The sequence below is a fragment of the Lotus japonicus genome, chromosome 1 (assembly GCF_012489685.1).
Source record: "Lotus japonicus ecotype B-129 chromosome 1, LjGifu_v1.2".
NCBI lineage: Eukaryota > Viridiplantae > Streptophyta > Magnoliopsida > Fabales > Fabaceae > Lotus > Lotus japonicus.
In genome coordinates this window covers 56,507,615-56,520,719 of record NC_080041.1, presented here as the reverse complement: position 1 = coordinate 56,520,719, position 13,105 = coordinate 56,507,615, and the positions used below count along the sequence as shown (strand labels likewise).

The window sequence follows — 13,105 nt, the reverse complement described above, 5'->3', positions numbered from 1 at the left end:
TGTAGGAAATAAGCTTCTCAATAGGAGAAGGATAGAGATGTAAGCCAAACTGTAAAGTGTCCTGAATATAACGCAGGATGCACTTCAATGCAAGCATATGTTCTGTGCGGGGGGCATGCATATGAAGACACACCTGCTGAACAACATAAGAGATGTCAGTACGGGTGAATGTGAGATATTGCAAAGCCCCAGCAAGACTCTGATATAAAGTAGTATCATCACACAGAGTACTAGCAGAAGTACTGAGTTTCTCCTTTGTGTCTACTGGAGTAGTAGAAGGATTGCACGATGTCATACCGGCTCGAGCAATAATGTCACGTGCATATGTACTCTGACTAAGAAAAAGTCCACCTGCATGTGTGGTGACGGAAATGCCCAGAAAATAGCTCAACGGTCCCAGATCCTTCATAGCAAACTCGGAGGAAAGAAGGGCCATGATAGATTTGTGAAGGTCATGAGAGGAGCTGATAAGGATGATGTCATCAACATAAAGCAGGAGGTAAGCCATGTCAGAGCCTCGTCTGTATATGAAAAGGGAGTGATCAGAGGTGCTGTGCTGAAACCCAATGGTGGATACATAGTCTGCAAAACGATGGTACCAGGCACGAGACTCTTGCTTCAACCCATAAAGAGATTTCCGCAAGCGACACACATAGTCAGGATGCTTAGGGTCACGAAAACCCAAGGGTTGATGCATGTAGACTATCTCATGCAGATCACTATGGAGGAAGACATTCTGAACATCTAACTGGTGAATGGGCCAAGACCTGGAGAGGGCAATGGTGAGAACCGTGCAAATAGTCGCTGGTTTAACCACATGACTAAAAGTCTCGTCACAATCAACACCTGCAATCTGTGACCTGCCATCACCTACAAGACGAGCTTTATAACGCTCAATACAACCATTAGCTTTCGTTTTATGACGAAAAATCCACATGCAACGAATGATATTTACATCACAAGGACGAGGAACAAATCCCAAGTGTTACTTCAAGTTAGAGCATCAAATTCAGACTGCATTGCAGATTTCCAATTTGGGTCTGAAAGAGCTAGCTTTGGGTTTTTGGGAAGAGGTGAGATGGTGCGATCGTCAATGGTTACAAAAAGGTTGAAGAGCTTTCTGAGTTTGTAGATACCACGCATGCTGCGAGTGGCCATGGTACGGGTGGGTTGTACAGGCGGAGTCGGCGAAGGAGGTGAAGGAGAAGGTGACAGGGAGTCAGAAGAGGAGGAAGAGACCGTGGGAAGTGGTGGAGGGACCGAAGGAGTAGGGTTAAGGTCAGGTAAAATGGATGGATGAGTCCACTAGTTAATAATAAAGGGATGTATAGTATTTGAGAAGCAGTCTATGTGGAGGGAGGAGGGGTAGCCATGGTGGCAAATGGAAACTGAGTCTCATCAAAAATGACATGTCAGGAAATAATGATTTTGCTGTGCGACAAATCATAGGGTAATGGAAGGAACCAAAGGGTAACAAAGACAACCAAAAACGCGAAGATGTGTGTAAGACGGGTCACGGCGATACAAAAGTTGAGTGGGAGAAAGATTAGACAGAGCTTTTCGGGGAATGATATTAAGCAGATAGGTAGCCAATTGAAGGGCATGATGCCAAAAGGACGGAGGAACAGACGCATGGGCGAGAAGAGTGCGAATCATGTTGTTAATGGTACATATTTTACACTCCGCCTTGCCATTTTAAGATGATGTATGTGGGCAAGAGAAGTGGAAAATAAGACCATTAGCAGCATAATAAGCATGAAATGATTTATTGTCAAATTCTCGCCCATTATCACATTGAAGACATTTTACAGTTTGAGAAAAATGTGTTCGGATTTGATTCGACAGAGAAGTGAACATTTCAAAAACTTGAGATTTATTACTTAAATTGAACGTCCACAGAAAATCTGTAAAATCATCTAAGAATAATACATGTGAGATAGTTTGAATGGGTGACTTTCTCATTAATCTGAATAGGTATATATACAAAACTAAGTCAAAACATTCCTAATATGTCTAACTTAATTACATACATGATTGTAGCCTAATTACAAAGACTAAATAAGAATAATACATATTCCTATTCTATCAAGAACATTGCAAATTTTTTTATTTTTTGATGACCCATTTATCTAACCAACGTGTAGGATAAGCTCAATGTAAGGAAAAAAATCAAAATTCACTCATCATATATATATTTAGGGAGTTGTTATTGAAATCCCCCAAAATCTATTCAAACCCCCATTAATCTGCGAAAAGTCTAAAATACCTTTTTTTTTTAAATAACTTCCCAACCCCCCCCCCCCCCACTAACTACCCCACTTCTTCCCCATTTAATTTCAAAAAATCCCTCCATCAAAACGTTCCCAAACCCCCCAAACCCATTTCAGTTTATTCACGCATCCTTTGCTTCCTCCACTTATGTATCATCTGCTTCCTCACCATCATTCAACCTCTGCATCTCTGACTCGTCACCTTCAAGAACGCCACTGCCACCTCGACCATCTTGTTTAGCCGCCGCCCCGGAGTGCTTCGCCGACGACTTTGCAGTTGCAGTCGTGCCTAACTGCCACCCATTTGTGTGTCGTCACGATCTGGTAGTACTCGACCCAACCCATCTGTTGCGAATTGTGTCGCACTTTGAAGGTGCGTTGTTGTCGCACCTTAAACGTGCGATAGCAACGCAACCCTCAAAGTTGTGATGGTATAAGTTTGTTCCTAACGCACGCACCTTTGAAGGTACGATAGAGGCGCACTTTGAAAGTGCGGCTCTAGCGCACATTTGAAGGTACGATTTTAATCAGTGACTCTCAAAGCTGCAATTCCTTTCTATCATTTATGTTTTGTGTCTTATGTTAAACATTCCAATATTGGTTTAGATAAGGCAAGAACAAAGAATCCGGACAACCCATGTCCACCCCGCTCTAGCAGAGTTAGTAGAGTTCCCCCTACGACATCGATCCGTTGGGAGCGTGAAGAAGCAGCCCGCAAAAAAAAAGCGTGAATAAGCCGCTCGTAAAAGGTGTGCAGCGAGTGCAATACAAGAGCTTGAACCAGTGGATGTTCCTCAGGAAAATGATGATATGGTTGATGCTAGAGTGAAGAAGAGGAGGGTTCTGGTGAAGAAAAGGAGGAGGGTTCTGGTGAAGAAGGGGAGAAGGGTTCAGAACGCACATACAAGGCCGGTGTGTTTCAAGGCGCACCTCCAAAGCGCGACATACCTATCGCACTTTGACCAGGCGTGACTGTCACACGTCCATAGTGCGTCGTTGACGCACACACTATAAACGTCTGAAATTAGTCAGGGATGCAGAAACAAAAACAAAAACAAATATGAAACAGATACATATGAAACATATATGTGAATTAATAGAAAACAAATATGAATATTTATTTATAATATTTTGATGATATCTTACAAGATTGAACATACAAGTATCATCACCCCTAAACCCTAAACCCTAAACTTAGTGCTTGAAAAATACAAGTACAATGACCCCTACAGGATACCATAATGAGTATTTTAATCTACCTCTTCTTCGGGTCCTCTTCCTCTTATTCTGGTCCTACTATTTTCTTCAGTCCTAGTTGGGGAATCCAGCAGCGCCGCCAACTGAGCCTAGATGTTTCCATCATCACAAATGGTCTCGAGAGAGGCCCTTTCTACAGGAGCTTGGACCCATTCTATTTAGGTAGTTTGAGTACTCTGAATAACCAAGGATGGTCACCCCTACATTAGCTAGTTTAGCACTCTGAATTTAAATAATCACTTACAAAGTACTCAAACTAGCTAATGTTGGGGATAATATCCACATCACCCCAACCATTGATAACCATAAACCATAAGAGGTATGAAAAAGGAAGAGTATAAGAGGATGAAGGGAGAGATTTGTTTGAAAAAGAAGGATTGGAGAGGCCCAATTTATAGAGCTCCAACTACCATAGAAAGTAATGAAATACCATAGGAAATAATGGATGCATGGGATAAACATGCACATTTAATGCTTTTATCGGTTGCTAAGTTATGGTCAAAGGCCGGTGCGTTTCAAACACACTCTCATAGTGTGTCAACAACGCACTCTCAACGTGTGTCACCATCGCATTTACAAAATAAGGTTTAAAGTGCGGCACAGACACGCTCTGAAAATGCGTTTGACAAGAGTGTTTTCGGGTTTTTGGATTTTCCTTGAGTCTGAATAGACGTGGGGATTCCAATAACAACTCCCAACAACTTATATATGAAAGGTTTGTGTGTCTGTAAAGCTAAAGTTACAGGCTTGGAACTCGACACTGGCCTAGAAGCTAAGTAATGTGATTTAATATAAAGACAACCTAGTTAACCTTTGTAGGTTCTTTTCTAGTTTAAATATTAATGCTGAAAGAGTCTCTCGAGTGTCTAACTCTAGGAACCTTGTACATGAAGATCAAATGTGACACAGCATTTCGTTTGTCAAGACTTACTTGTGAAAGAAGGATCTAATCTTATGGAATTAGATCAGGGCCGTGTAGGGGCTAGGAAAAGTAGGCAATTGCCTAAGGCCCCCTAGTATATATAAGGCCCCAAAAATATTTTGTATGTATATACTATATAAGATATATTATTGAGACTTGATAGAGTAAAGAAACAATAAAAAATTATGCAACATTAATCGTAACATGGATAATGTAATGTGAGAACTTAAAAGTTCAACGTTGGATGTGCAACTTTGGTAGTTATTAGTAGTATTATTTTGTATTGGCAAATTTACATTTTTCTGAAAAATTAATAAATAAATTAAATAGTTGTTGTTTATACCTTTCGAAAACTAAAAATATTAAATTGTGTCACTCATAACATTTAGGTTTTTAATCACTTATATATATAATATAGTATTATATAAGTTTGTTCTTCACTCGTTGTTTCTTTTCTAAAGAAAGAATTTTTTTTCATCACTTCAACATTTTCGCCTTAGGCCCCAAAACCTCTCTACACGGCCCTGAATTAGATATATCAAAATAGCATATTAAACTCTAAAAGACAAGCCCTGAATAATCATTCTTACGCATGCAAGATATCTTAGTATGTTGTTTCCCATGCTTGTATTTGTTAGCTTTCAAACCATCTCGAAAGCACTAGCATCTGGATTTGTCTTATTGACCGGCTACGATCGAGCAACTGCTACATTTCTGATAGGATATAGTATATATTGGAGAGATCGTCATAAATAATTAAAGCGAGACGTTCACGGTATATAAAATATTCCACAAGAACTGCTCCTCTGTTCGTTCTTCTTCCCTCTTCGGTTAAAGAGGGCAAAGGTGTGTGGGAGAAAGAATTCTTTAAGGAGATAATCTTTCGTCCACCAAGAGGACAGAGTGCAACCCTAAGCAATTGGAGGTTCTAGTCCATCTCTTGGGGGTTCATATCATATGAAAACTCAATGGGTCCGTACGTGAGACTCTCGCGTCATACGACTCAGTCTTAGAAAAAGGACCTCTCCTTTCCTTTGATCAAGGGGTCCTCGAACCATTCCCGCGTAGAAAACTTCTAGGCTACCCTGTGAAAGATGAGAAAAAAACCTTCCATTGAGAGGATGAACTTCGCTCCACTCCATTAAGATATGAGTAGTATTGAATAATTAAATAAGGTCATTTTCTTCAAAAAAAAAATAAAAAAATTAATACAGTACATAATTCTAGCCGGTTCTTATTAAAAGAAAGGGTTAATCGTCTACTTGATCCCTGTCTTTGTCTCGCCGTCTGAAGTAAGTCCCTCCCCGGAAAATTTGCAAATCTGGATCCTCTCGTTTGCAATAAGTCTGGAGCAGGTCCTCGCCGGAGCCTGGAGCTCTAGCGAGTGATGAATAGACATGCTAACTGGATAAATGAGGCTGACATGTCAAGGAAAAAATATAAAAAAACAAAAAATAAATACAAATAAGTTTTATTTAATTAAAATTTCTTAATTAACCCTAACAACTAACTAAACTCAATCAAGGTCCAAATACTAATCTAATTAACATAATCAGATTCCCCCCAACAAGATTTATTAATTAATCCAATTAACTAAAATTAAACCTATTAACTATCTAATCCTAATCTAATTAACAAAATCAATTTTCCAAAATCCAAAAATAAAACATGGTGAAGTTAAACACGTTAAACACAGAAAAACTCAAATCCACATCTCCTTCTTCATCATCTTCATCTTCTCAATCTCATCATCTTCAGCCCCTCAACCTCGGCCTCTTCCTTTCTTCCTCACACACCTTCTCTGCGGATCTCTCTTTCTCCCTTTTTTCTATCTGGCTCCAATTGCAAGTTTCTGGGTGGTGGTGGCTAGGTTTGGGTGGTGGTGGTGGTGGCTCGGTTGTTGGGTTTGGGTGGTGTTGTTGGTGGCTAGGCGTGGTGGTTGGAGGTTGATTGACGTTCGCGGCTGGGTTTGGGTGGTGATGAACCCAGATCTGGAAAAGGAGGAACAGAGGCGATCTCTCTCTCGATCTCTGCCTCTTCTCTTCTATGGCTGAAACGGTGAGGGGATTCATAGATTAAGCACCAGATCTACCCTTCTTCCCTACAATTCATGATTTTTCTTCTTCTTCTGGCTTCAATCAGTGTTTTTTTGGGTTGAGTTTTTATGGATTGAGATTGGAGGCTAGGGTAAATCGCCGGTTCTGAGGTTGAAGGTGACTTGGTTGTTGTTGGGTCTTGGAGCTCATGTTTTGGGGTGTCAATCGTTGGGTTGAGGTTGCGGGTGGGGGTTGGGGTTTCGGTTGGGTTCGGGGTGGGGGTGATGGTGAGGTTGCAGGTGGAGAAATCTGGTGGACAAACTGGAGTATTCAGCACTGGTTTGAAAGGCAAAGAAAAAGAATTTGATCTTTGTTCATTCAAAAAAGAATTTGATCTGCGTATAGGACCTTAGTGTTAATAGATAGTTAATAGGTTTAATTTTAGTTAATTGGATTAATAAATCTTGTTGGAGGAATCAGATTATGTTAATAGATATTAGTTTTTGGACCTTAATTGTGATTAGTTAGTTGTTAGTGTTAATTAGGAAATTTTAATTAATTAAAACTGATTTGTATTTTTATTTTTATTTTTTATTTTATTTCCTTGACACGTCAGCCTCATTCATCCAGTCAGCATGCCTATTCATCACTCGCCGGAGCTCCGGGTTCCGGCGAGGACCTACTCCAGACTTATTGCAAACGAGAGGATCCAGATTTGCAAATTTTCCGGGGAGGGACTAATTTCAGACGGCGAGACAAAGACAGTGACCAAGTAGACGATTAACCCTAAAAAAACCAAATTATATCTCCAATGTTCTTGTAATAAGGACCCGACAAAATAGCATGTTTAGAGCTTGTTTTCATGAGCCAACTAAATTAACTTATAAACAAGTGCTTATAACTAACTACTCCATATAATCTAATTTAATACCACATTAAATCTAATTTACTACCACAAAACTCAATTTCATAATCATTTTCAGCTAATTTCCTGGTCGGTTTCTGTTTCTCCACATTTAATCCTCACAACAAATGAGAACAAAAAGATAAAACATGATCTCGAGCTTAGGGAAAAACAAAATGCAGAAAAGTTAGTGGCTAAGCAATTGGATCATCGCTAATTTAAGTAGACACAACTAACTGGTAACATGTGTTCACTACCTGATACAACATCAAAGCACAACGAAACACAACATCCATCAGACCAGAAATTTGGCAGTGCGGCAGGGCATTCATTCGTACAAAGATTGACCAAGTTTGATTTTTCAGCAGATTCTCTATAAAACAGCAATCAGCATTTTTGGATTGCACTCATTACTCTTTCCATCTTTCGAGTTCCCTCCATGTAAGTTCTCATGTCAGATTGGCATGTCTTGAAAACCAGGGCAATCCTACTTGAGGGCACTGTTTTGCGTCTGGGATCGGAACAATAGGCCCCAGAAATATGCGCCACAAATCGAGTATTATCGTGACCAGCATTGCAGCACCCAAAGCATCAACAGCCACTCTGGCCAAGTCCCATTTATTGCCAGGTTTCTCATCAATCCTGCATTTTCACATGAATCGCCATCAATAAGATTAGTACACATTTACATATTTCCGGTTCCTGTGATAGGGTTTGCAACAAACCCAGACACAGAATGAGGCAACTCAAATCACAGCTAGTTAAAAGATTACCTCAGAAACATTGGGAAGCTTACAATAAAGTAGATGGCATAAAACAAAGATCCAACTTTGTACATAGACTCTCGATCCACGAATTGGTAATAAGGGAACTGCATACATCCAATACATAACATCATTCTAAAAATATTCATTTCATATAGAAGGTCCACCATAGCAATGCTAAATTCAATGTTTAGCATTTCACCAAGGCTATTTCACAGAAAGGATAAATTAACTAAATCTTGCAATGCCTTTCAAAAAAAAAAAACTAAATCTTGCAATAAAAACTGAAAGGCATATCACCTTTGGAAACTTATGATAAACAATAAAGAATGAAGTGACTACATGTAAATTCCATAAATTGTTGTGACAAACTAACAAGTAGTTAGCAGAAAACTGATCAGAGCAAATTTTAAAAATAGAAGAAATGGTTACAAATGACATCTCAGGGTGGTATACCCTGAGCAGGGAAACTTCTTAGTTGGCTTTGCTGATATGGTGAATCTATATCATCTTAAGGAAGAAAGAAAAATCTAACACAAAGAAAGCACTTAAAATAAATATACGCATCAACCTTACAAGATCAAAATATAAGCATCAACATTAAGCATAAATGCACGATGGTACTTCTGTGCCATTTTCTCACTAATACTGACCCCTGAATAATCAAAAGACAATATATCATTTTGATATAAGATATCATCTATCATCTTGTAGATAGGAAAATTCTAAAAAAATGTCACAAGTTAAATCAAGATATCGACTTGAAGGTAGGAGGGACATTCAATTGAAAGAAGAAAAAGAAATAGAGGAGAAATGTCTAACATGATTTGACAGATACATCAAAGAAACGGAGTTACCATAGCATGAAAGAAGCAGGTGAATTTAGGCAGCAAGAATTTACAAAAGAAAAAAAGAAAGAAAAGGAAGAACAAGAAAAGAGGAGACAAAATAAAGACATATGATATGAACAACTAACGTAATGATAAACTTATCCAAAGTTAAATACAGTGTGAGAGAGATCCTCAATGTAGGATAGCCAAATCAACTTGTGTGGATTCCAAAAAATTAAATTTACACTTTTCCTAACTCAAAGATGAAGTTCAGGCTTTGGGATTATTTGTTCTGAATAAAACTGGAGAAAAATTATTCCAAAAAATTATCTTTACACTTTTCCAAACTCAAAGAAGAAGTATTGGCTTTGGGATTATGTTATTCTATATAAAACAGGAGAAAAACTTGAAGGAATAAGGAACATCAAATACTAAGATACCTAAAATCTATTACAATCAACATCAGTATTCAAAATATCTCATGAGTCCTATGAGTTAACAAAATATCTTGAGTTGAGCTATGAAAAGACAGTGGTCTCATTTCATTCATATAGTTGTTCCTACCAAATAGGAGAATAGATGTATTGTTGTTTGTGTGACAGAAGTATAAAATGTGTAATAAATATGAGAAAGCATGTATCATAACGTTTTAAATCAATTTACCAAAGGAAATCAAGATAGACCTGAAGGAAGGGAAATTTTCAATTAAAATAAAAGAACATGGGAGAAATTGTGTAAAATGGTTTACCTAACATAACTCAGAGATAGAGGAAGCATGAATGCAAAAAAAGAAAAAAAGCAGGAAAAGGTATACGTCAAATGCAGATTCCTGTAATTATAAAATGCATTGAAACTAAAATTTTGGGGTTAGGCTCTGGGACTATACATTTACAAAAAAAATGTTAGATGAACTTGAATTACAAAGATTAAGGTAAATCTAAATGCTTTAATACCTCAAAACTACAAATTGCAATCAATGAAAATAAGCAAAATGCATGACTAAACAAAGATCATAATAATAACAACCAGCAGAAGGGTTTGTTACGACATACATTGGAAATAGCTATTGTCTCCAGGTATGCTATAAAATATGCGAGAGCAAGAATCCATGCAGCTTCAGTAGCCCATCGAATTTTTTCTGGCAAATCAGCAATACAATGTCGCAATCGGCGCAGTGTCATATTTGATGCAACATGATAAAAGAGGAAGCAAACATGAGTGAGCAGGAATGTTGTGTGTGGTACCTGCCAAAAGAGCAAATCAGTATAGAGTATGCGGTCTCACTCAGAGATAAGTTATAGGCCCTTGGCTTACATTGTTCATTTTCCATGATGGAAAGGTATAAGATGCACCAAGAACTGTGAAAAAGTAATGTGTCCAGAAATAATTCCCAACGTAACTGAAGATTATAATCCAGAGACTGGCCTGTCAGCATCATCATAAGAACATTTTAGATTGTGAGGAGGTCAACAGATCAAGCACAAATAAGTTAGATAATCAGATTGGCCCAATAGATCCATAATGTAAGGCAACTAGTACCCTTTTTTTCAGGATAATAACTCGACAACAACAATCAGGCCTTCCCACAGTAGGTAGGGTCGAGTACATGGATCAGTTAGTGACTTAGTGCCATAAAAATCTACCATGTATTAAGATAGATCATTTACCTTTTAATATCTCTTAATGGTTTGGCCTATAGTATTTCTTGGTGTCCCTCTACCTCATAAAATCGGACTATCTCTACTTCTATGGATCTTCTCATTACGCACCTTAGACAGAAACAGAACTCTACCATCTTTTCTACAATAGGAGCTACCCTAATATATGTATTATTGTATTAGTGTATCCACTCATCGGTCATAACATTCTCATTTCTGCAACAATAAGTTGACTTTATTGTTGATTGTTTATTGCCAACTATTCAGTCCAATAACTGATTCATAATCTTCTAGCTGTATGGTAAAAACACTCTTTAAGCTTAAAAGGTGCTTTTCTATCACAAATCACACTCAAAACATTACCCCATTACACCCATCCTACTTGGACCCTGTTGTATGGTTGACATCTCCCTCTATCTATATGTCATTTTGCAAGATAGACACAAGCTACTTTAAGTGTAAGAATTGTCACATTGTGTGCTCCCTAATATTAACCTTTAAGTAGAATTTGTGTTTTTTTGGGTGCCAAATATGCATTTCGTATACTCTGTTTTACTTCTAGTTTGATGTAAGTCATTTCGCATACTCAAAATGAAATGAATCTCTGAAGTGTAAAGCCATCAACCAAGACATGAAAAATTGCATCAATCACAATTCAAATCATCCCGCTTTTCTAGGAGGGGCTAGCTGCCCTTCTTTCTAAGATCTTAACTTTAAGAGTAAGGTACCATAAGGTAAGCCCTACAGGCTTTTTGTCTAGCGGGAATTATTTAGTCTTCAAGCAAGAATGTCTTAAATGGATAAATTAGTCATGCCCTTTTTAATGCTTCTTTACTTGTCATATCAAGATGGAAAATGGGCTTCAAGCTAAGAGCTATTATTTCACCTCACTTTTAAGGATTCAAAATGGTTTTGTCATTTTATCAAGATTAAGAAGCAAATACAATAATCAACAATAAAATGCAAAATGCGTATTCAAAGTATACCCTGCAAATCACAACTTTAATGTCTACTTCAGATCCTAGAGAGGCCTATATAGGGACCTAAGAGGAGTAAGGGGAACGGGATTTCGGGGGATTGAGTCCCACAAGCAAGCTCCAAGACTAGAGGAGTTAACAGCTGAGCCGGTAATGGCTAGTAACTAGTTCTATTATGTCTAAGAAAACCAATATAAGAAGTATATATAAGAAGATCCAGCACAATTAACAAAATAACACTCCAATTTCACTGAAAAATATTTTAAGGCTCACATTCCATAACTTGCCTTGACCCAATAACGGTCGCTCCATGACATGCCTCTATCAGCCTGCAAAATTGGACATTATCATCAAATACAAAAATAACAAAACTCAAACTCTTTCCATTTGATAAAAACATTCTTTTGATAGATACAAGGTATTCATTTGAGCATACCTTTCCAACGAGCAGCATTGGAATTGCGAAAGAAGGAACAGCAGAGACCAAACCAAGAAGCAAATACTCCAATTCTGTGAAGTTCTGTCAAGTTTCATAGTAGTATTATCATTATTATTACACTCAAACAAACCCCATAATTGAAAGAAATGAAGAAAATGGAAAAGGAAGAAGACCTCGTAAAGGTTGAAGGGAACAACAATGCCGAGACAGAGCGTGAGCCAGAAGGGAGTGTAGAGAAGGAAGAAGAGTTCGCCCCATCTTTTGCTGGGGTTTGGAGCAAGCCACAAGCTGGGAGAAGCAGAAGCTGCAATTGCTCAACACAGAGGAGTGTTAGATTGATGAATGAATCGGAGATTGGAGAGAAAGTAGAATGGAAGAAATGGATTTACCTCCCATTGTGGATAGATATTGGATCTGGTTCAACGAATGCGAGTTCACTCTGATCGGAAATGTAGTCCAATACCTCTTTGCTCTTTCCTTTGACTCTTAACCACTCCCACTCCACACTAGAATACAAAAGTGAAGAGTGAAAAGTTAATTTTTTTAGGCATAAAATGGTGATTTTTGGTAGATTCTGATGATTCTCTTAGTTTTGGCTACTTTTGGAAGACATTTTTTTCAGTAAGAAATGATGATTTTTGTTAGATTATACTTCGAATAATTCTCTTCACACCTTCCATTCACACCTTCCATTGAGGTGGAGAGAGGTGGAAGAAGGAGAGAGATAAAAAGAAAAGAAAATGTAAGAGAGAGAAAATATGAGATGTGATAGATGATAAGAGAAGAGAGATAAAATTAAAAATAGATAAAAGTGAAGTGTATTAAAAATGAGGTGTGAGCATATTATATTAGGTGCTTGCTAGGATACCTCAACACTTAATTGGGGTATGATACAAGATGTGACGTGTGAAGGTATGAAAAACGGTAGAAAGGGGGGTTTGAATAACGTTTTCAGAATAAAACTTCCACCTTAAGATTTTATCAAATCTTTCGTGAACAAATAAAGTGCTTGAGATAAGGAATAGGAAAGCACACAAGGATTTTATCC

At 37.9% G+C, this 13,105-nt stretch overlaps 1 protein-coding gene across 1 annotated transcript; it reads right to left on the bottom strand.

Annotated features, from left to right (window-relative positions):
* Positions 1 to 7,430: 7,430 nt before the first annotated feature.
* Positions 7,431 to 12,598, bottom strand: LOC130730732 (cycloeucalenol cycloisomerase). Its single transcript, XM_057582821.1, has 8 exons — positions 12,447 to 12,598; positions 12,231 to 12,361; positions 12,055 to 12,138; positions 11,906 to 11,947; positions 10,298 to 10,408; positions 10,036 to 10,227; positions 8,163 to 8,260; positions 7,431 to 8,031 (listed from the first exon to the last, which is right to left on the bottom strand). The coding sequence occupies exons 1-8, from the start codon at positions 12,451 to 12,453 to the stop codon at positions 7,839 to 7,841; spliced, it is 858 nt and encodes a 285-aa protein (XP_057438804.1). The 5' UTR covers positions 12,454 to 12,598; the 3' UTR covers positions 7,431 to 7,838.
* Positions 12,599 to 13,105: the final 507 nt, after the last annotated feature.